At 46.6% G+C, this 24595-nt stretch overlaps 1 protein-coding gene across 1 annotated transcript in view; it reads left to right on the top strand.

Annotated features, from left to right (window-relative positions):
- Nucleotides 1-24161, top strand: part of Map3k5 (mitogen-activated protein kinase kinase kinase 5) — a 208393-nt gene extending 184232 nt beyond the window's left edge. The window contains exons 24-30 of the mRNA XM_052170035.1: nt 6453-6638; nt 9154-9259; nt 13656-13899; nt 18506-18618; nt 19782-19894; nt 22377-22453; nt 23340-24161. Coding sequence (XP_052025995.1) covers nt 6453-6638; nt 9154-9259; nt 13656-13899; nt 18506-18618; nt 19782-19894; nt 22377-22453; nt 23340-23400 — 900 coding nt within the window. The 3' untranslated portion in view covers nt 23401-24161. The remainder of the gene's footprint in view (nt 1-6452; nt 6639-9153; nt 9260-13655; nt 13900-18505; nt 18619-19781; nt 19895-22376; nt 22454-23339) is intronic.
- Nucleotides 24162-24595: the final 434 nt, after the last annotated feature.

Below are 24595 nucleotides of genomic sequence, written 5' to 3'. Positions count from 1 at the left end.
TTTCACCCTGGAGTTGCCCAGGAGATCTGGAAGTGTATGGCGGCTGTAGGACTCTGAGCAGTGAGACCAACCTACACCCTGAGTGACCTAACCCCTGCAAGGCTGAGGCAGGGGGATGGAGAGTTCTAGGCCACCCTGGGCTACATAGGGAGACCTTATTTTGCAAAAAAAAATAACGATAAAAGCCCTTCCTTCTGGTAAACAAACAAAAACCCTCTCAAGTGTGAAACTACGTTTGTGAATACTAATTGTTGTTACATCGAAAGCAATGCGGTTCCCCTTTCCTGCTGGCTGCTCTCCATCCCCACCTCTCCGTCTCCCTCCTCTGTCCATCCTTCCTTCATCCTTTCTGATGTGCTCCCTTCTTCAGTTCTTCTTCCCCCTTCACCCCTCCCTTCCTCCCCGTCCTTGCATTTTTAAGAGAAGAACTGATGAGATTAAGGTGTTTACAGTCCCCCTTGAAGGGGTAAAGCCTCAGCTCTAATAGAGCACAGTAGAAATGGTGGATGTGCTGGTTTATTAGCAAGTTAGTGTGCGGGACTTAGTGTCCATACGCAGACACAGTACTTGGATGGCACACGCGGCAGCCTACACAATTCTGCTGCTCATTCACAGGGTCGATAAACGGGGGTTAAGCCACGTGAATTGCTGATCTCGACGTTAGCGCAAGGCTGCCTGTCAGCTGTGCCTTTGATCAGCAGATGGAACCCTAGCTTATGAGGTCACCAGATCCACACAGGAGGGGGGCAGCAGCGAGCAATTGAGTCATATGTTAGAATTCCTGTGTGAAGAGCAATCAAACCAACCGAACACCTTGCCAAAGGCCACAAACCAGGTGTCTCGCTCAGGAGAAATGTATTCTCTTGAAGTTCTAGAGGCTTACAGTGCAAGGCCAGCGTATTTACTGTCTTCTGAGAATGGATGATGGTCTTCTCCCAGTATCCCAAGATGCCCTGCTCTCTGCACATGAGCACCCTGGTGTCTCTCGAGCATCTTAGGAAGATTCCAGTCCAGGTGGACTGGACGCCATCCTTACTTACGCCCGAGGTAATAGGAGTCCCCCAGTTCCAGCAGATAGGCCACAGCCCAGGCCTCTTGCAAGTGCACGCTTTCTTCCCACAGACACAGCAAATCCTCAGCATGATATCTGTCATCCTCTGTCAGCCCCGTGAACACTGTGGACAGCTCATGGCTGTGGCAGTGTGGACTGCACACAGCTCTGCTCCTCTCTTGGTCCTAGGGAAATGGCTGCAAAGAGAGTAGATGGGTGGGCCAGGGTGTGACTATCCCAGTCCAACCGTTGGCCTGACCTTGTCTTCCGTCAGCACAGATGAGGAGCCATGTCCTCTCTCTTGGCTCTTCCTGTTCAGCACCAGGTATGTCTCGTCAGCCACACTAGGCTTCTGTGCTGTTCCCTGAGTCTGAACATCCTGTCACCATAAGGATTCCCTAATATCCACCTTTTGGATCTCATATGGAGAGCAATGTGTGTGCCAGTAAAGGCTCCGGCTGCAGAGAGAACTTAGAGAATGCCGTCACTACTTTCTGAAGGAGACCAACTGTGGTCCTAATAGAAAGCTATCTCAGGCAGGGACCACAGTGATCATGAGGCTCAGGAAACAGGTGTTGTGGCCTGAGAAGGCAGGCAGGCAGGCCTCTAGGTAACAGGATACGGTAGTTGTCAGGGAGGCCAGGTGTGCCCCTGGGGATCCTTCAGGAACAGAGAAGAGGACAGATTGAGATATGAGGAACCAAGGTTGGATGGAGGGAGCAGATGTGTGGCTTGCAGTTCATGTAGTCATTCAGCCAACACTGCTCATATGCTGAATGCCAGGTGTTTTAGTTGGGGTCTTACTGTTGTGAGCAGACACCATGACCAATGCAAGCCTTACAAAGGACATTTAATTGGGGCTGGCTTACAGGTTCAGAGATTCAGTCCGGTATCATCAAGGTAGGAACATGGCAGCATCCAGGCAGTCATGGTACAGGCAGAGCTGAGAGTTCTACATCTTCATCTGAAGGCTGCTATGAGGAGACTACTTCCAGGCAGCTAGGATGAGGGTCGTATAGCCCACACCCACAGTGACACTCCCACTCCAACAGGGCCATACCTTCTAATAGTGCCACTCCCTGGGCTGAGCATATATAAACCATCACACCAGGTCTCTTCCACAAGCAGGGGATACAACAGTGAACAAAATATAACTCCGTATCCCACCAAAGTTGACATTGTAAGAGAAGAGGAGAAGGACGAGGAGGAGGAGGCAGGGGAGCAGAAGAAGGATAAGAGAGAGGAGAAGGAAGAAGAGGAGGAGAGAAGGAAGAAGAAGAGGAGGAGGAAGGAGAAGAATAAGAAGTGGAGGAGGAGGAGGAGGAAGAGGAGGAGGAGAAGGAGGAGAAGAAGAAGAAGAAGAAGAACAACTACTACTACTACTACTACTACTACTACTACTACTACTACTACTGTTATTAGATACATTGTGACCACAGCACAAAGCTCGGGCCATGATCTCTGTGCACACTCCTTCAATCCTCAGGATGCCAGAACTAAAGGGTACTATTAGCAGCCATCTTTTCCAGGTGAAGAAAGCAATACACAGAGGGCGTGTGTGGCTCCCAGCGTCATGCACCCTTGAAAGATGGAGTTGGGATTGAGACAGTCTGGCTCCAGGATGTCTAGTCATAACCTCCACACTGCCCTGGCTCCCTGACACGGCAAATGGTGGAAAAGCAGGGGTGGAAGGTCACTGCTATCCACGCTGGGATGAAGGCTTCGCTGATGGCCGTGACTTTATGATGTTTATTTTTAGGTCAGGAATTGTCTAAATTATCCACATTCCAAAAAGGCACAGTTTTCCGGTACAGAAGATGTGTTCTTGTTTTTGTTTTGTTTTGTTTTTTGTTTCTTTGACTCCTAATGGACTGTGACGTCACTGCCTGGGTTCTCACTGTAGCTCCATTTTCCAGAACACTCATTCCTGTGACTGCTGAAATTTTGATTAACTGACTGATTGACTGAATGAATACACTTGTGGGATTAAACCCCGGGCCTGGAATATCTCAAGCACGTGTTCTACCACTGGGCTATGGCTTATTATGAACCTAGTAAACCTAATAAAACCCTAAAATTTGAGGATTTTTTTCAAATTATTTTCAGTGGATTAGCATATCTACATTTTTTGGATTTGTTTTTTTCGAGACAGGGTTTCTCTGTGTAGCCCTGGCTGTCCTGGAACTCACTCTGTAGACCAGACTGGCCTTGAACTCAGAAATCCTCCTGCCTCTGCCTCCCAGTGTGCTGGGATTACAAGCATGCGCCACCACCGACCAGCTTATATCTACATTTTAAAATAAAGCTCACTTGAATGTTTTCTATGAGAGAAAAGATTGAGGACCCACATCCAGGTCAGCCTTAGAGAGAAGGCCGTGGACACCAAGAAGCTCCTAGAGGACCCGAAACTGCCAGCCAGACTCACACCCACATGGTCGGATGACAGTGGTGGGCTGCCCTGTTCAGGACACTGTGAATTCCTTAGAGGGACATCCATCTGCCGCAGCACGTGGTGACTAGGGGGCAGAACAGGTGTTGACTCCAGCTGATGTTCCAGCTCGTGGCAGGGGGATAGATAGTTAGACACTTGGAGTAAGTTTGTTGGACTTGCCTTGGTCGGAGTCCCGGCTCCCTCATTTCAGGGCTGTGCCATCCGGGTAAGTTACTGAGCTCCTCAGAACCAGAGCTGCTTCGCCTGTTAGACAAAGCCTCATGGGATTGCTAGCAGGAGTCCCTGAGTCATGGGAAACTTAGGTCAAAATAAAAAAAAACACTGTACAAATGGGAACCTGTTACTGTTAACCAACCTAGTAATAGTTACCTAGTTTCTTTATTATTCTACAACCAGGCAGAAATAATTTTCTCCCCCACCCCCCACCCCCACACCCCCTCCCACCCCTCCACCCCACCCCCGCCACTACATAACATTTTGTTTGATTCTCTGAGAGTTTCACATCATGCACCTTGATCACAATCCCTTCTATGTAGACATTATTTTCTTAACGTTTTTAAACCTTTCTAGAGAAATATTTACATTTCATTCTACACGACAGAACAAACCCAAAGGGGATTATTGGTCAGGTCCTTAGTATATTAACCCATAAAAGCTTTTTTTAATTTTTTTTATTTTGGGGTATGTGTATCTTGTATGTGTGTGCTGTGAAGTGTGTTATGGGATGGAGGTAAGCATGTGTATGTTGCATGCACAGGAGCGTGCAGGTATATGCACATGTGGAGGTCAGAGGTCAGAGGTCAGAGCAGATTGACCTTTGATTTCCTCTCCTACTCTCTGACTTATTGACCTTGAGACAGTGTCTCCACCTGAAGCTTGCTCTGTCAGCGAGGTTGACTGGCCTGTGAGCTCTCAGGATTCACCAGTCTCTGCGTCGTGATGCTGGGGTTACAGGCAGGTGAAGACAAGGCCTTCTCTTTCTGTGTTAGGGATTTGAGCTCAGGTCTTGCTTTCCTGGAGAGTGATCTTACCTGCTGAGCCATCTCCCTGGCCTCAGACACGCCTTTAAACCTTATCACCTTCCACCAATCGCTAACAGTGGAAGGAGTAAAGAATAGGGAGAGGGTTCCGTAGACAAGAGAATTTCCTGTGAACAGGAGGAGCAGAGTTCAAATCCAAATCTCCCTTCCTATCAAAAGCTGGGCGTGGCAGGGCATGCATATAAACCCAGCCCAAGCTGAGATGGAAGGTCCTTTCAGTTCATTGAGAGAACTTGTATCCATGTAATAAGAGAATAGAGGGAGATAGCCCAATATCTGCTTGTGACCTTCACATATGTGCATATCTGTATCACACACACACACCTGTGCACACAAGACTAGAGAGGACTTTGGCAGAAAAACCTATGAATGCTGAATTTGTGGGAAAGGCTCATTGTCAATGCCACCATTGTTCTGAGACACGTTGACCCCGCAGAACATGCCTGCTCAGAAAGGAACCGTCTAATGAGTTACCACAGAGGGATGTGAGTTAGGACAGAAGTGATGAGGAGGAACCAGATGAGGCGGCCTGGACAGAAAGTGTTTCCCAGGGCAGACTCTTGTGTAGGACAGCAACACTCGCATCCAGAATCCAAAGGCTTCCTGTTTCTGTTGTTGGTGGTGCCCCTGCTGCTGTTCTGAAGACAGACCTGACATCAAACATAAGTGTTTGCTCTCCTAGCCGCTGGGTAAACTCGGCTTTTTCCCCTGATAGTGCCCTGGTGTTGTGGAGTTGCCTGTGAATCCCCCCTCTGGCTGCCATTTAGTTTGTGGTGAGAAAGAAACAAAGCACGTAATTGTTCTCAGCGTAATTTTAAACTCTTTCTTTAATGACAGCCTTTAGGCCTCTCAGTTCAGATTTTTCTCATGAGAACTTGAACAGGGACCTAGCTCCCAGATCAGGAATATCTGTAGAAAAGGTGAGGGCGCTTTTGTGAAATTTTTCATGGAATTCTAGTGACGGGAATTTTATTGGCCCGGTGGAGAAACTTAATTTTAATAATACAGTTAGAAAGTGCAATACGAACTTAGAAGTTAGCTTAATAGAAATCCTTGAAGTTTAATGAGGATAAACAGCGTCTTTAAATTAGGTTTTCTTTACTGGCTCAGTGTGCCTTGCTCACATTAAAATAAATTAAAATGAAAATCACTTTAAAGAGAGGTCTATTTAAATATGTGAACCTTTCTTTGGTTCGTTTTTTTTTTTTTTTATAACTGATTGCCCAGTTGGTGTTAAGGCTGCGTTCCAAAGCTGGCCCCTTTTAGGACAAGGAATTGACTTTAAGGCAGTGGAAGGGCCAGGCATAGCTTTTGATAGATTCACACAGCCAGGAGAGGTAGCCCATTGGTACCCGGCTGAGCCTGGCCAAGAGGACCTTGGTCTGTGAGTCTGGGAGGCAGAAAGCGCTGTGGTTCCTTCCATCTTTGCCCTTCCTTAGCTGCTGCTGACCTTCTGCAATTTGCCTCTGTCCTGTCTCCTTCTCTTTCCCTACACATTGTCATTCTTGACTCCCCTGCTCTCCTCTGCTGTCCTTGGGTGCACCCCTGACCCTGGGTCGTGACCTTTCTATGGGCGGACTCAGATTAAGATTCCGAGGCTCGGTGCCCCTCTCTCACCTTAGTGTCCAATTAAAGTTCCTGAGAACAGAATTCTCAGCGCCTCAAACTCTCCCCATCTGGGCACGGCCCAAATGTGTCCTGGCTACCGACCTGCGTGGGCGGAAGGCTGTTTCTCCAAAGGTTGGTTACTTCTGGCAGCCGTGATGGCTACTAACAGGAGTCGCAGATTTCAAAACACACTCTTTGTCATTATAGGCCTCTTGGGGCTCAGGTCTCCTGAGAAGGGGGTGGGGGAGAGCTGGTGTGGAGAACAGAGTGACTGAGGCCCTGCGGGGGGTTTTGTTTGCAGGGTGCTGAAGAGCCTAAGCTAAAGTGGGAGCACATCACAACCCTCATCTCAAGCCTCAGAGAGTTCGTGAGGTCCACTGACCGGAAGATCATAGCCACCACCCTCTCCAAGCTCAAACTGGAGCTCGACTTCGACAGCCACGGCATCAGCCAGGTGCAGGTGGTCCTCTTTGGCTTCCAGGATGCGGTAAGTCCGCGCGCGCCGTGATTACAATTTAAATTCTGCTCCCTTTCATTTACTCGATCAACGGCATCCTCTTCAGAGGACAGAAGTGAGGTATTTACTGAGTTCCCTCAGAGACCCACACAGCTGGGCCACCATGGGAAAGAGCAAGACTGACAGACATTTCCAAGGCTGGGGCTCTCCTGGGGATCATGGGGCTGGTTTGGCCTCTGAATCAGTGCAAGTTAGTCATGTGCTTTGTAATGCTGTATGAGAAGTGCCATCTAGTGGCCACTGAGAGAAATGCACTATTACACCTGGGAATGCTCACTGTTAAATTGGTGACCACTCCCCTCCGCCCCAATGGCTTTTCTCTGGCAAACATTCTTAACAGGTTCATTTCAAAAGTATCCACTATGTTCCCACCGGAAATACGGTTCAGAGTACAGACAGTTGGTGAGTGGAAACGAATCGTGATCTAATGAGAGATCGCCGACAGTCTTATGCAATATGAACTAGAAGCTATTCTGCAAGTCTGATTCAAAACCTTTCCTCTTGTTCTTGGATAAGGCTTCTCCCTAGCCTTTGCAAGCCACTCTCAGACTCACTTACAAGGTATGGGAGGCAGGAAAAAAAATCTTGATGGTGCCTGTTATGTGAATATAAAATCACACTTTATTTAAATTTTTAACATTAACTCATAATGTATTACTCCTGTGTTCGATGGTTTCTTGACATTTGTATTTGAAACAAGAAACAATCCTCCATTCCAAACTGGATCTTCAGCCTTCAATAGGCACTGGTGTTCTGGGTGGAATCTGTTTGGTTTTTCTGCTGTAATGATGAACTCGATTCTTGACTGGACCGAGGAGGTCACAGAGAATCACAGCAGCTGGCAGCGCCTGTCACTAATACTAAATGCTAAGGCATGCTTACACTGCAACTGTGGCAACCCAGCCCTCTGCCATAGAGTGCAGTGACAAAGCTGATTTGTGCTTGCCCACACCCTGGCCTCTGGGCAAGCGCTTGGGTGCGAATTGGCTGGAGAATTCAGAAGGAGAGCTGTTGAGCTGTAATCCTGGGCCTTGGGCCCAGGTCAGACACAGACATGCGGCTCATCCCAGCTTCGCCCCTCGCCTGTCTGTCCAGCGCTCTTGTTGGGTAACACGCTGTGTAATGAGGCATTGAGCAATCCCCTGTGTAATAAGGGGGTGTGCAGGCAGGTCGTGGTTATAAAGGATTCACATTTAAAATACTCCTATTTCCTAAGTGATAGGCTGGTTAGACACATCAGCAGCCCAGTTCTTTTAAGAAGTAAGTGGCGGTACTGCAACCTCACTCCAAAAGAATTTCCTGGAACAAGTGAGGTCCAAGAAGTAGTTCGTGTTCTTGGGAGCAGCTACTATGAGAAAATCCCCAGGCTGGCTCTCTCCTAAACCAGGTTGATGAGTCTGGACCAAGGGAAAGACTGAACAGCTGTTGTTCCGACTCTTGGCGCGAGTTTGCAGCTCAGCCACCATTTCCCCTGCTTCCACAGATGACAGTGTGAACCAGGAGGTAGCAGACTCAATTCACATGTTAAGGGAATTCTGCTCCATCTTTAAAAAAAAAAGAAATTCCGGCACAGGTTGTAGATGTGAATGGATCCCGAGAATGTCATGCTGAGTCAAGCAGGATGGTCTTGCAAAAACCAATTCATTGGGTGACAACTGAGATCTGACTGGGTCCCGAGTTCCAATTCTGTGTGAGAAAGAGTCCTAAGGATGGTCGGTAAGGACCTCCATGCGGGTACACGCTGCCTCAGGAGGTTGAAACCACTAATTTTATATTATTAAAACTCATCTGAGCAGATAAAAATGATTAACATGGGAAGTCTTATATTCTATGTACTTCGCAATACTTGTTTTGTTTTGTTTTGTTTTGTTTTGGATTTGGTTTTTTTTGAGACAAGGTTTCTCTGTGTAGCCCTGGCTGTCCTGGAACTCACTCTGTAGACCAGGCTGGCCTCGAACTCAGAAATCCACCTGCCTCTGCCTCCCAGAGTGCTGGGATTACAGACGTGCACCACCACCACCCAGCTTTGCTATACTTTTTTGAAAGGACAGAATGGTCGGGTGTGTGACTGTTTGGATGGGTGGGACCTTTACCAGTCATTATAATAAGTTATCTTTACAACAACCATTTTTTAATGTGACTGGGCCTTGTGGAAATCTCCAGCAGATTGTTCCCCTGTGTAGACAGGCATCAGCAGCCGTTGCAGGGAAAGATGACAAAGCTCACATTGCGGCAAGGTGTGCGGTGTACATGGATGCTAATTTGGACTCTCTTCCCTTGATTTTTTGTTTCCAAATCGTGAATGAACCTCTCTCTCTTGCTTTTACACCTTCTACCAGCTGTGCTAAGTACCCAAACTGTAGCCTTCCTCCTCTTCTTCCTCATGCATACGCCCATGGACACACACACACCTTGGAGGAATAGAATAACAGTAATAAATAGTAATAAATAATATACCATAGACTAAAGGTCATTGTTTTTCCAGGTCAATAAAGTTCTTCGGAATCATAACATCAAGCCTCATTGGATGTTCGCCTTGGACAGCATCATCCGAAAGGCCGTGCAGACAGCTATTACCATTCTGGTTCCAGGTCAGAGCTGTTTATTTATTGTGTAAAGATAATGAGTGCTTGTATAGTCTGGGTGTGTCAGCCTCTGCCATTTCAGCTCTGACTTTCTTCAGTGGTTTGAAGAGCCCTTGTTAGCTTTTAAAAAAATCATCTCTGAGTTGCCGTCTTACTTTTCTTTTACTCTGATGACGCCACGACCCACGCGACTGAGAGAAGGAAGGGTTTACCAGGGCTCTGAGCTCCAGAGCACAGCAGCCCAGCACCACCGTGGCAGGAAGGCCATGCTGGAGGGTGAGCTTGGTGGCTTAAGGGACTGAAGCAGCAAGCCGGGAGCCTCATCTTAAATCCTAAGCGTGAAGCAGAAACTGCAAACTTGAAGTGGCTAAGATCTTTAAACTCTCAGAGCCTGCTCCCAGTGGCCACACCTCCAACAAGGCCACCACACCCCTTAAGCCTTCCCAGTGAGTGTCACCAGCTAGTGACCAGGCACCCGATTACATGTGCTTAAGGGGGGAAGGTGTTCTCATTTTAATCACCACAGTCACTGAATATCATTCATTTAGTAATCCAGTATGCACAAGGTTACACCGAGCAAAACGTTCACCATCAGTGAGGAAGATCTGCTTAAGACAGCATGCTAGGACATGAAGGAAACCTAGAAGCTGTAAGATGCCCCGAACAGTTATGAATTTCTACGTGTAGATGTGTACATATCTGTTCCCATAGACATGTTTCCTCGTCACGACTTTTAACCAGTGAGTGTCAATTCTTCCCAATGAATCAGCTCGCCAGTCCGTCTCAGACCAACCAGCAATAGTCTTCTGGAGTTAAGGGCCAGGAACTAGATTTTTCTTTTTTTATTTATTTATTTATTTATTTATTTTTTATTTTTATTTATTTATTTATTTATTTATTTTTGCTGTGCAGTGGCACATGCCTGTAATCCCAGCACTCTGGGAGGCAGAGGCAGGTGGATTTCTGAGTTCAAGGCTATCTTGGTCTACAGAGTAAGTTCCAGAATAGCCAGGGCTACACAGAGAAACCCTTTCTCGAAAAAACAAACAACAAAAACAAAAAACAAAAAACAAAAAATTAAAGTTTTAAATTAATCATGAAATTGAGAGGAAAGCCACGGTTTCCTGTATGTTCTCCACTCCAACATGCGTGTGAGCTGTCCCAGTGTGAGCACTCCCCATCTCGACGACACACTTGTTACTGCTGATGAACTTGGACTAGGATATCCTAGTCACCTAGAGTCCGTTCCCACGGGCTCACTCTTAGGACTATGCAGTCTGTGGCTCTGGATAATAGGATGATGTCTCCCCACCATTAGATATCACAGAGAATATTTTTATGGCTCTGAAAAACATCCTCTATACTCTAGCTATAGAAATCCACTTTGAGTAGAGCTCTCTGGCCGCTTTGAGGCATGGCTGGGTTTGGACATCCCTAGCCCCAACATTCTCGCTCTGTCGGCGGGCACTGAGACACAAAAGTCATAGTGCTAATGAGCTGAGGTTTGGGACATGAGTGCAGAGTGTCTTCGTGCTCAGAGGCTAACCTCTGAAGTTCCTGGACAGCTTATTCAGGAGTCAGAACTTTTTTTTTTAAGATTTATTTACTTTATGTATCTATATACACTTAGTTGTCTTCAGACAGAAGAGGGCATTGGATCCCATTACAGATGGATGTGAGCCTCCATGTGGTTGCTGGGAATTGAACTCAGGACCTCTGGAAGAGCAGTCAGTGCTCTTGACTGCTGAGCCATCTCTCTAGCCCCAGAACTTTTCAGCAGAAAGTATGTAGTGCCCAGCTAGTATGTAGTGGAGATGTTCCCAGACAGGTCCGTCTGTAGAGAGAGACACACATGCGTGAGTTAGTAGGTACAGGTACTGCTGTTAGGTTGTATGCCTGCATCTTAAACATAAGACATAGAAAGCTAAAAGAATCAATAGGAAATATCTTAGAACATCACAATTTTTAAGTAGCGGGAATCCTTTGAAATTGTGGAATTCCCTCTCTGTTCTAAGAATACCTTGTTTGGTTTGCTGGTGTGGCCCCAGTATCTTTACTACCTGTAGATTCCTAAGTGTGTCTGGACTTAGATTGTAGTTTCTAGACACTGTCCTCTGACAGGTAGAATCTGGGCTCCTGCTGAAGTGGTTGGTTTCAGGCCTGAGGTAGGATAAATATAAAGTGGGATGGAGATATCTTGCGGTGACTCTGAGCAGCACAGGGGTCACTGCAAGGACGCTGGGTCCAACTTGAAATCCCATCGAGTCCATGCTACCACCATTTAAACAGCAAAAGGAAATGAAGCAGAAATGGTATTGGGTTATAGGTCTGTGCTGGTCATTCCTCTGTCACCGTACAAATTCTTAAGATGATCAGTTTGTAAGAGAGACGGTTTATGTTGGCCGCGATTGGGCTGTGGGCTTGTGGGGACAGGTCCTAGCTAAGCCTCTGAAAGTTTTGACTCCTGAATAAACTGTCCAGGTACTTGGTAGAGCTAAGCCTCTTAGCTCATAGCCGGGAAGCAAGAGACCAGGTTCCTCAAGTCAGTGACACATGCCTCACAGTGACCCCAGCTCCTACGGGTCCCACAACCTTCCAGGGATGCCACACTACGGGTTGAGCCTTTCCCCTCTGGGGAAACCCCAGACCCAAACTGTAGCAAGCCTGACAGGATGAATTACCCGTGTGTCGGGGGTGAGATCAACGATGGAATAAGTAGAGTCAGCCCTTAGCTACAATAAAGTTCTGTCTGCCAACTGTCGAGGGAGTGCAGGACAGAGAAGAGCCACCACCTCACAGGCACCGGCAGCCATACTGATGGCAGGCAAGGACCGCTAACATTAGTAGCCGAAGCAGTGACGAGATAGGATAGTGAATGGCTCCCAAGTCTCTCCTTGCAAGGTATTTACTAACTACAAAGGGAAAGACAGTAACTCTGGCAGGGCAGGGGACAGGGGGACCTGGATACTCCCTCAACCAAGGGAAGCATCGGTCGTAATAAGGCCCTTGCGCCACGCACCTCTTGCTGTCATGGGCACAGGAAAGGTGCAGAATCATGTCTGATAATTCTTTGAAATGCAGTCTCTATTTGATGATGAGAGTTTATCAAGAGTTCTTAAAGTAAGGGGCATGGTATAAAATATCTGAACAGCTCTCCTTAAGAGTGGGATGCTTCTGGGAGGCTAAGGCAGGAGGCTCATGGGTTCAAGGCCAACCTGGGCTACAGAGACCCTCCCTGAGGAGAACTAAGACAAATGGGGCGGGGGAGGCAAAGGTCATGAGAGTTAGCCCGGGGTAGTAGTCACAGATCGGAAGAGACCAGGAGAACTGGCGCCTCGCTGCAGTGAGAGAACCGTCAGTCAGCAAAGAGACAGATTCAGCAGGAACACTGCCACTGTGTCAAGGTGTGCTGTTGTGCGTGCGGGTCTGTCATCCGGGCCTGTGGGGCAGGATGGTGGGGACCATAAAGATCCTGTTCTTAAAAATGAAAGAGAGATGGGTGGGAGGAGAGGGAGAGAGAGAGTGAAAGAGAGACAGAGAAAGAGAGAAAGAAGAAGAGGGGGAGGAGGAGGAAGAGGAGGAGAAGGAGGAAGAGGGGGAAGAGAAGGAGGACAGGGAGGAGGAGGAGAAAGAGACAGTAGTTCTGAAGTCACATAGGATGTTAAGGTTAGGGCGAGCTTCTAGTAGGTTTGCTCTCTGTGCTACACAACTTCTCTGCTACTGTAAACTTGTTTCAAAATAACAGTTTAAGAAGTGTTCAGTCGCCGGGCAGTGGTGGCGCATGCCTGTAATCCCAGCACTCTGGGAGGCAGAGGCAGACGGATTTCTGAGTTTGAGGCCAGCCTGGTCTACAGAGTGAGTTCCAGGACAGCCAGGGCTGTACAGAGAAACCCTGTCTCGGAAAAAAAAAAAAAAACAAATCCAAAAAACAAACAAACAAACAAACAAACAAACAAAAACCCAAGTGTTCAGTCTCCCTGTGCCAAGCTGATGTCATGGAACAGCGTGCCGTGGAGCGAGCCCCTGAGGAGCTCTGTCCCCAGGCTGTCCTGGAGATCCCCAGGAAACGCTGAGCATCTCTCCTTGCTTCTCGATGGTGACCAGGCACAGAAATGCTGAGCACAGGAGCCAGGGCGGCCTTGGGGTGCTAAAGGGCACTGATAATGGACTTCTTGCTCTGAGGATGGTATTTAGAGCCCTGTGAGTGCTTGCTGTTCCCACCAGAAGAACACATTGGAACAAGCGCACAGAAATTCGCCCTCCCTTCAAAGAGCAGCTTGGGCAGGTTGCACGGGGGCTGATGCATCCGAAAGCATGGAGCTGAATAGACAGCCAGACTTATTCATTAATAATAAATGTTTTTTTTTTTTTTTTTTTTTTTTTTTTTTTTTTTGCCACACAGAGTTGAGGCCGCACTTTAGCCTCGCGTCAGAAAGCGACACGGCTGATCCGGAAGACCTGGATGTTGAAGAGGAACACGAGGAGTCGCCGTCAAATCCAGCAGCGCGCAGGCCTCAGGCCGTCATGGAGGATGCTGTGGCTACCTCGGGGGTGAGCACCCTCAGCTCCACCGTGTCCCACGATTCCCAGAACGCACAGCGGTCACTAAACGTGCAGCTCGGAAGGATGAAGATCGAAACTAATAGGTAATGTGACGGTGTGGGTTGGTTTCGTTTTTCTTATTTCTATAAAAGTGAATGATTGGAGTCTACTTTACAAGTCTGACCCACGGGCTGGGTGTGGTGGTGTATGTCTTTAATCCCAGCACTCGGGAGGCAGAGGCAGAGGCAGGTGGATCTCCATGAGTTTAAAGCCACCCTGGACTAAAGAGTGAATTCCAGGACACCAAGGACACCGAAGAACCTTGTATATAAAAACAAACAGCCGGGCAGTGGTGGCGCATGCCTTAATCCCAGCACTCTGGGAGGCAGAGGCAGGCAGATTTCTGAGTTTGAGGCCAGCCTGGTCTACAAAGTGAGTTCTAGGTCAGCCAGGGCAACACAGAGAAACCCTGTCTCGAAAAACCAAAACCAAACAAACAAAAACAAAAAACAAACAAACAAAATTCTGACCCACATATGATGTTCTTTCATCCCAGCACAGAAAGTTAACGGCTTGTCTCTAAATCAACAACGATTGATTGTAGCCTCTCATCAAATGGTGCTCCCTGCCTCTGGTGGGTCAAGCATTTATCTGCTGCTTTGCCCCAAGTGCACTGGGATTTACAGAATAACTGAGTTGTGACCTGATGGGCCCTCTTCGAAACAGACTCAGGCAGTAGATGGAGCGAGAGAGAACAGAGTTCGCCTATGACTTGGGAATATCTCGGTTTTTTTTTTTTCTTGGTTTTTGGGTTTTGGGGTTTTTTTGTTGTTGTTGTTGTTTTTTTTTTGTTTTGTTTTGTTTTGTTTTTTTTTTGGGAGACAGGGTTTCTCTATGTGGTCCTGGCTGTCCTGGAACTCACTCTGTAGACCAGGCTGGCCTCGAACTCAGAAATCCGCCTGCCTCTGCCTCCCAAGTGCTGGGATTACAGGCGTGTGCCACTACACCTGGAGGAATATCTAGTTCTTTTAAGAAAAGCCGTGGTACTCAAAGGGACAGAACCAGACACTACGCTCAGGCGCTTGAAGGTTCCTGGTACACTTGTGACTGTGTCATGATATATCGGGTTTGTCACCAAGAATTGGATACCACAGAGCCTCCTCGATCACGTTATCGAATGAGCATCGAGTGCTTCCTGTTCTTCACAGTTGGTGGCACAGTTCAAAGTCTGAGTACTTGTGATTTACAGCTTCCTGTGCCGGTCCCTGTCACCATGTGGGAAACTGACTTTATGGCTCTAGGCCTACAATGAAAACATTTTAGAGAATCAATAAAAGTGTTCAAATATTTAGAGACCTTAGTCGTGAAGATATAGTTGTCCACCGCTGGTGGCAAAGGTGACTTATCTCTTATTGAAAGTTTAAGGTTTTAAAAGTTAAACTTCACTAACTTATCTCTGGTGATTTTTCATGGGGAGAAGTTTTAGAACATGGTGGCAGTAGCTCTGATAAGCCATACCTGGCCTTGTCCTCTGACACACAGCTCCGCCTCGTGCCTCTTCTAACCCTTCCTTGTAGCGGCTACCTACTCAGGTGCTTTGCCTCACGCGGCCATGAAATCCTGATTTTGGAGCCCCTGCTCCAGTCTTGGGGGCGGGGGAAGCTTCTGGAATTACTGTGTTCTCTGACCCCACCCACCACAGTTTCTGGTCAGAATGGTTCTGCAGGAAAGCTACCAAGTTAACCAAAGAGCTGCTCTGTCTGCCTGTCTGTCCCTCAGCCCGCCCACCTGGGCACCTGGGTAGCTCTCTGTCTAAACTCAGAAGCGCGAGTGGCTCTCCTCCCAACTGTTTCCTTCCCGTGATCACAGGTCTTCTCTGAGGTCCTCTTGCTCAACCGGAAGTCTTGCTTTTCAAAATCTATTCCTACAGAGAGGGATTTGCCATATGTCTGTACTACCCACAGACATAGCCACCTTTTTGTAACAATCCACATACGTTTGTGTTTTCTCTACGTGCTCTCAGTTGACTCTGGGAAGTCTAAGGGCCACTGCTTTCCTCCTTCCTTTTTAGATTTTTTTCCCCTAGATTCCCCTAACCAGCAGAAAAGTGAGGAGAGAGTCAATGTTTTCTTTACAAATAGTCTGAAGAAGGGTGGACGGTTTATTAAAAGCACCAAGAGCATAAAGCCGGGACTGATAATGTCTACCTTAGTCCTTTTATACTTTCAATTAAATATTATTTCTTAAAATTTAATTTTTTTTCAATCCTTTTATTCATCTCATGTAGTCCAGGCTAGCCTTGAACTCAGTATGTAGCTGAGGGTGCCCTAGAACTCCTGATATTCCTGCCTCAACTTCCCAAGTACAGAGATTATAGGCTGCTACCTAAACTTATCTGCAGTTAAATGTCATTATGGTAGTATAGCTCAGTGACAGGACACTGTCTAACATATACAAGACCCTGATTTCAAGCTCTGCCCCCTCCGCTACACACACAAAATGTATGCATGTGTGTGTGCGTGCACGCATGTGTGTGCATGAGCGTACATGTGTGCACATACGTGCATGTGTGTATTTTAGGAAAGGGTGCAACTCTGGGGTTAAGAACCTTAAGCTTAGTGACTGAAGAGATGGCTTGCTGTGCAAACATGAGTTCAGTCCCCAGCAGCCACATAACAGCTAGACGTGGCGTCACAGGTCTGTAGTCCCAGCACTGGGGAGGATGCTTGGGACTTGGTGCCCAGCCAATCGAGTTAGATCTGTAAGCTCCAAGTTCAGTGAGACCCTGACACAAAAGATAAGATGTAGAGCAACTGAGAAAGACACACATTGAGTTCACACACACATACACACACACACACACACATGCGTAAAATCTTAAGCTTATAATTATTAGAATTGCTGATGAAGTCAGCTGTACCTGGCTCTGCCCACCAGGCCACCTCAAGGCTCTGTGTGTGTGTGTGCCTGAGGTAGAAGGCATGTCACTCTGTTCCGAAACAGAAAGGAAGAGATGGCATCCTTACATGTCATTTCCCTCCTACCTAGCGTGTGGTGACACTGAGCCTGTGGGCTAACTGCGCGGGTCGAGTGGTCTTAAAGCTGTGGGACAGTTGAGGTGGCCTTGCACACCTGTGCTGCCAGAGTTAGGTTCAAAAGGGGACTGTGCAGCTGAAAGAAGTTCCAGGAAATGCCCGTGTCCTTGAGAGGGCTATAGTGATATGCCGTCACTTTCCTATAGGTCTGTAAATCAGCAGGGTAGACCAAAGCATTCCAGACGAAAAATCACCCATTGAAAACCTATGGAGTGCCTGCTTCCCATTCTGGGGCACACTGGAGTTGATACAACGTCTCCCTCCAGCCCCTCGCTTCCAGCCCCTGCTGTTTAACCATCTAACTGCGCAGTATTTTCTCCATGGGGACCTTTGCTTGCCCAAGGTCTTCAGCCACCTCTCTCCCTTACAGTACGTCACGCTCGTCCCAGGTCGCAGCCACTTCGACGGTGGTGCATCTCCTTCGCGAGGACCTCAGGGAGATCTTGGGGCTCAAGCTAGGAGCCCCTACTTGGGCATAGTATCTTATATATGCTATCTCGTGGAATTCCCACAGTAATCCTTCCTAGGAGTTTTCCATTTCATTTTAATGAACCGGAAGGCTGTCTCTCAGGGGCATTGGGAAACGTGTCTCAAACGAGCACAGGAAATGAGGCCGAGCCAGCCCGAAGGCCCAGGCTTAGCTCTCAGTTACGCCATGCTGCCTGCTCAGCCTGGCAACAGAAACAAACATTTGGCTATGCGTGGTCCTGAAGTAAATCTGTCAGTGGTCATAAAGTGAAACAGAGCTAGCTTGCTGAGAGCTACGAGCTATTTAATCATTTGTCTTAAAGGTCTTGTTAATAATTATGTTTTTTTTTTAATTTGCTTAATGTGTATGAGTGTTTCGGTCACGTGTATACCTGTGTACCGTGTGTGTGCCTGGTGCCCTCAGAGGTCAGGAGAGGGTATTCGATTCCTCCGAACTAGAGTTATGGATAGCTGTGGGCTGCCATGCAGGTGTTGGGAATCGAACCTGGGTCCTCTGCAAGAATAACGTTGTGCTCTTAACTGCTCAGCCAACTCTCCAGCCCCAGTGATCATATATTTTAAGCTTGCAGAATTGTGACTCGGAATCACTCAGGCAGTTTTCTAAAGAACTCAAACCCCAGCTTCCGTATGCTGCTTCCATACGCTGAGCTGTTTCCTCACAGAAACCTGCCGGACAGTGTGAGCTGGTCACTGGTTGGTTCTTGGTTGCTTTCCGTGGGCAAAAATCTTGTTAGAATATCAGAATTTATCTTTGCATCTGGGAGCACACCAGATCCACCTTAGGAAACCACGAACCAGGAACAGGGCTGTCCTTTTAAATGCCTCTCGAACCTAACCCACCCCGCAAGAAGGGAAAAAGGAAACAGCCGTAATGACTACAATTGCAACAATAACCATTAACATTTACTGAGCCAGGTATAAAAGGTAGCCTCACCTCGGTTATCCCTCAAACTTTCCTAAGAAAAATGATTGCGAGTCTCCACAGATCTGCCACATCCTGTCTACTGAGAGCTCATTAGACATGCACTCCCTGACTTCAGACCAGAGCCACTGGTGCTCTCTTGTAGTTTTATAAAATCCCAGTACTTGCTGGTATCCCATCAACCAACCAGAGTCTCTCCCACAGATTACTTGAAGAGCTGGTTCGGAAAGAGAAAGAGTTGCAAGCACTCCTTCATCAAGCGATTCAAGAAAAGGACCAAGAAATCAAGCATCTGAAGCTTAAGTCCCAACCCATAGGTAAGCAGCGGCAGATTCCAAAGTTCCCCTGTTCAGGCAGCCTGCTCAAGCTGCGGAAGGAAGGCCGGGAAGGCCGGGAAGGCAGCAGGCAGCAGCCCCTCCCTCCCCAGCCAGGAGTCCGGTTTAAAGACCCCCTTTTAACTTCAGTAACTGGTCGTCTTCTATAAGCACAGCGAAACCACATGCTCACGGTGACGGTTTCAGAGATAGTGCCTTATTGAAGTAAACAAGACTCTCCACTCTTGAGGTCCTTTTAAAGATTTCTCAGTGAGGGAGGCGGGGGCAAAACTTTTAAGCCCAGCACTCGGCAGGCAGAGGCAGGTGGATCCCTGAGTTGGATAGCCATGGCTGCACAGGGAAACCCTGTCTCAGGGGAAAACAAAAACAAACAGAAGAAGATTTCACCACCACGAGAATGCCAGAATCCAACAGTGCTACGTTGGTTCATCTGTGTTTGTCTTTAGCATAATCCACCTTTTCTCCCTTCGAATTTAGAGGCTTACGCAGGACAGGCTTACAGGAGGAAAGGGCCGTAGCTTGACACCTGGGAGAGATAGGTTTATGAGAACTTAGAGCTGCGTCTTCTTGCCTCGCTATGGGGAAGTTGTAGCTTCAGTTCCTTGTTCAGCTATTCGGCTCTTTGGTATTATTACAAATAGTCAAAAAAGAGATTATAACGGTATAGTACTCCGCTAACTATTTCTTTTGGTTGCGGGACAGATACAAGGCATAATTAGTGCACGCAAAGTTAATTTTAAGAAATTACATGGCCGGTCGGTGGTGGCACACACCTTTAATCCCAGTACTTGGGAGGCAGAGGCAGGCGAATTTCTGAGTTCGAGGCCAGCGTGGTCTACAGAGTGAGTTCCAGGACAGCCAGGGCTACACAGAGAAACCCTGTCTCGAAAAACCAAATTAATTAATTAATTAATTGATTAATTAATTAATTATATGACCATATACATTGTGTTTCATGACAGTGTTACTTCGGGCTTCCCATTTACTAATAGAGTAGCTAGCCTGAGTTTTATTTATATTCTCATTTATACAGCCAATCTGGGTTTTTTTTTTATTAATTTAAAATGAGCAAGAAATTATCAAGGATTCTGAGGGTTCCACATTACGTCTGTGAAGCTAATGATTCTCCCCGCTTTTGGTTGTAGCTATCCCCGGGTTTCCCGTGTGCCACCTGAACTCTTCTGGCATAGGCACTGAAGATTCTGAACTTACTGGCTGGCTGAGGGAGAACGGAGCTGATGACGACACTATAAGTCGGGTAAAGAGGGACTATCTGTGGGACCGGTGGTGTTGCAGTTCTCTACATCCTGATGAGGGGCCTGACACCTCTGGCACAGGAGATGCGCTGCTGAGCTAGTCAGAGACAGGCCCCACCCTCCGGAAATTCATACGAATGAATATCCCTGATTTAAAAAAAAAAGTCTTACAGAGTTTTCAGGGGTCTGTGTGTGTGTGTGTGTGTCTGTATGTGTTTGAGTGTGTGTGCCTGTGTCTGTGTGTGATATGTATATGTGTGCATGTGTCTCTGTGTGTATATGTGCTGTGTATGTGCATGTGTGTGATGTATGTACATACTGTGTCTGTGTGTGTGTCTGTGTGCGCGCACGTGCACTGTCTATGTTTCTGTGGTTGGTTGGGTATGTCTGTGTGTGGCATGCTTGTCTGTATGTGGTATGTATGTGCTTATGTATGGTGTATGTGGGGAATGGTATATGTGCATATGTGTGTGTGTGGTTGCGTGTCTGTGTGTGTCTTTGTGTGGTATGCTTGTCTGTGTGTGGTGTGTGTATGTTTGTGTGTGGTTGAATGTGTCTGTGTGTGGTATGCTTGTCTGTGTGTGGTATGTATATGTTTGTGGTTGAATGTGTCTGTGTGTAGTATGCTTGTCTGTGTGTGGTATGTATGTGCTTGTGTATGGTATATGTGGGCTGTGGTGTATATGCATATGTGTGTGGGTATGTGCATATGTGCGGGTCTCCTGGAGGGCAGTGTATGACTCTAAAGGAGAAAGTGCCATAAGGTAGGCCAACTGTGTAAACGAGGACAGGACAGACAAGGAAAGGAAGCTCCTTCTCCATGGGGTAGAAGATGCCCCACGGCAAAGAAGGCGTGGACACTGTGCAGTTGTCCATGACTTCTAAAGATTCTGATTTTAGACCCGGAAAGGAAGGGTGAGGAAGGAACCAACAGAACTGTGAGGGAAATGCTCTCCTCTGCTGTGACCTCTTAACATTTTAATTCTTTTGCAAATGTCACTAATCTCTCCTAAGCTGTAGCTTTTTAATTGCTACTTGACCAAAGCAGATGTGGCTGGTAAGTTTATGTCCGAGGTCCTGGCTATGCAAACCGAGTTATGTCTATTACAGCGAATTCCTGTCTCATCCCCCAACACTTAACGTGTAGAGCATTTGACCTAATATCACATGCATAACACATGTGTACATATTAAGATGTACTATTTGAGAGTTAGAGAGATGTCTCTGCAGTCGAGAGGGTGTACTGCTCTCATAGAACACTGGGGTTTGGTTCCCAACACCCACATCTGGTGGCTGACAACCATGTAGAACTCAGCTCCAGAGAATCCAATGCCCTCTCCTAGAGTCCAGACATGCTTGCACTGTGCGCACGTACCCATATGCAAATACACATCGTTACCCATACTTAGAAATAAAAACTCTTCTTTTTCTTGAGCACGTGTCTCTCCTTTCTTTTTATTAGATATATTCTCTTTTATTTATTTATTTTTTTATTTTTTGGTTTTTTCGAGACAGGGTTTTTCTGTGTAGCCCTGGCTGTCCTGGAACTCACTCTGTGGACCAGGCTGGCCTGGAACTCAGAAATCCACCTGCCTCTGCCTCCCATAGTGCTGGGATTAAAGGTGTGCGCCACTACTGCCCAACTAGATATATTCTTTATTTACATTTCAAATGTCATCCCCTTTCTTAGTTCCCCCAAAACTCTTATTTTTAGGATGTTGTATTTTCCATTTGCTAGGAAGGACCTCTTAATAATACAATGCTGTCTTCAGATTTATGTATACAGATTTAAATAACTAAAATAAACTTTTATTCTCACAATATATGCACTATATAAAACATAGGGCCTCCTTAGAAATACACTTTTAACAATTTACTGCTGCCTAAGTAAAAATAATTTTTTTAATAATTTTCTTTCGAAGGGAAAACAATATACCTAACCAAGTTCTCCAAAATATTTATCCTTTTGGGCTTAAATCACAGTCAAGGGGAGAGTAAGTCATGATCCACTAAACCATCTTCCCTTTCATTTGCTTTAAAATTAAATGCTCTGTGTCCACCAAGGACCGACTTGGCAGGGGATTACAGGAAGGTCTCTGCTACTGGTTATGGAAAGTAAGTTCAGAGTCTACATATAGGCAGTAACGTCCCTAGAATCTTGTCTACTTGGGTACAGAGCTGTGGCGCACTAGTCTTGTTTAATACAAGGTCTAGCCGCGAGCAGCCTGTGTGTGTGCAGTGACAATCGGGATTAAGCCTGTGCCACTTCTAATCTGTAAGCAATAGGACTCACACCAACGTGTGTCTTTCTACTTATGTTATCAGAAAGCTTTTCCTCTGCTAATTCTAGAAGGGTGGTTTTTTTTTTCACGACTTTCCTTTTAGGTTCATTCTTAATTATTAGCAACCTTTGCCTTGTGGGCAGATCCTGCTTGTTCACGGCATGTCCAGGGTCTTACCACACGCATGCTTTGCTCTCTGCAGTTCCTGGCTGAGGATTACACGCTGGTGGACGTCCTCTACTACGTCACACGGGATGATCTGAAGTGCCTCAGACTAAGGTATTGCTTTCATCTCCTTAACGTTTGGTTGTCATGAGGGAAAGGCCCTAAGTTTAGAACAGGAACTCTGGGTTCCTGCCCTGCAGGGTCTCTAACCAGCTCTGCAGGCTCAGGAAGGGCTGTGTCTGGCTTTCCACCCTTACAGACTAAACTACATTAGTTGGGTAAGGCTATTTGGGGAAACTCTTAATGTATTTCATATGTTTAAATATGGGACAATCAATGGGAAGAGATTTCTTAAGTAAGACTGCAGACCAAAGTCATACAGACCCTCTTAAGGCAGCCGTGAAGAAGAGCTCTAATGTAGCCCGTGGTCCTCTGATAAAATAGTAGATGTGGTTCTTACTTACCAGCTGGAGCGGTCGGTTTTTATGATCTGGTACAATTTATTGTCACAGTTTTCTCTCCTGGTCCAGGAGATGGGTAACTTACCTCTAGGATGACACATTTGCTGGGCGGTGGTGGCACATGCTGTTAATCCCAGCACTTGGAAGGCAGAGGCAGGCAGATCTCTGTGCGCTGGAGGCCAGACTGGTCTACAGAGCGAGTTCTAGGACAGCCAGAGCTATACAGAGAAACCCTGACTTGAAAAACAAAACCAAAGCATACATACATACATACATACATACATACATACATACATACATATCACATTTCAAAAATGCTCGAAATGTAAAATGATGTTTTGTCCTTGATACTTTGAGTAATGAAAAGGAAAGGAATAAGGAGTGGTGGGCCTGTACTGTGCACACGATCACAGAGAGCCCGATAAACCCAGATCTTCACGTTCTCACCCAAGGAGCCCAACGCTAAAAGGTCCTTTTTCTGTCTCAAGGGCATTTCTGAATGAGAGCGTTCTTCAGCTTGTTCTTCTGTCTTTGAGCAGGGGAGGGATGCTGTGCACGCTGTGGAAGGCCATCATCGACTTTCGGGACAAATGCGCCTGACGGCCTCCAGGGTGACCTTGATCGGAGATTCTGAACCGTGATCTAGGACTGCTCTCCCTGTGGAGGGGGAGTCAAAGGGAGAGGAAGAAGCCGCACTTTAAATCCAGTATTTGTTTACTCGCGTCAAAAAGAGAAAGGAAAAAAAGAAAGAAAGAAATGGACAAAACGCACCGAAATTTCCTAACTTCTATTTCTACAAAATTCCTACGGACTCTTCGTAAAGGCCTTCAGAATAATCCTGATTAAAGTTGTAACGTAGGGGATTGCTACACATTTTGACGGAGAGGCTTTTTGTTTTTGTTTTTGTTTTTGTTTTTGTTTTTTTTTAAGTCAGCAGCTATCTCGTGTCAACCCAGTGTTTATCACAGAAAAGACAGAACGTTTTGTGAGAAACCGCCATAGCACTGGAACAAAACCAAAATGTGACCACGGCTTTTTAGGGTTCTCTGTGTGTGTGGTGTGCCGAGCGTCTGAGCAGAAATGCACAATTTCAGTTGTTGTATAAAGTTGTTTTTCTTTTTTTTTAAAGTGTGCAGAAACTGAGAGTAATGGTTCCTACTCTGTACTGGTTGTCGTATTGGCTGTATTTTGTAACTTAAGTTCCTGGCCTAAGGTGTGTTTGTCGGAGGGGTTTGTGTACTACTGAACGGTACCAGTTGCACATGCTGTATCACAGTGATGTTAGCTTGTTCTAAAGCTATCCATTGTGTCATGTTTGCATAAAAGTAAAAAGATTGCTGGTATGCTACTTTGACAAGGTCCAGAGGATTCTTACTTTGTGCAGATGTGCTGAATGGGTTAGAGTTTGTGTTTTTGTCTTTGTTTTCATCTATGACATCCAATAGAATGTGTCTCTGTTCAGGCAATCAAAGGACTGCTGGGATCCAGAATGGTCCCTGGGGACAGCGGCGGGGCACAAGAGCGTGGTGAATATTTTAGACTCCATGTATTTCCCCATGACCCCAAGTTACCTTGAAAAAGTAAGACACCACCGTCCATATCTCAAACGGTTTGCAAGAGGACGCCATTAAGTTTCCTGTCTCCTTGATGTGGTTCTCACATCTGGGGAAGTTTTTTTGAGCCAAATAATATATTTTTATGAATGAGCCTTCCTATGTAAACAGGTTGAGGTCCGAAGCTCCTAGGTGGATAAATAAAGTTAATTTCCTATACACACGGGAATGTATATTCCATA

Source organism: Apodemus sylvaticus, chromosome 23 (assembly GCF_947179515.1).
Source record: "Apodemus sylvaticus chromosome 23, mApoSyl1.1, whole genome shotgun sequence".
Taxonomy (NCBI): domain Eukaryota; kingdom Metazoa; phylum Chordata; class Mammalia; order Rodentia; family Muridae; genus Apodemus; species Apodemus sylvaticus.
Note: the sequence above shows the minus strand (reverse complement) of the source record. Positions and strands in the feature narration are given on the sequence as shown.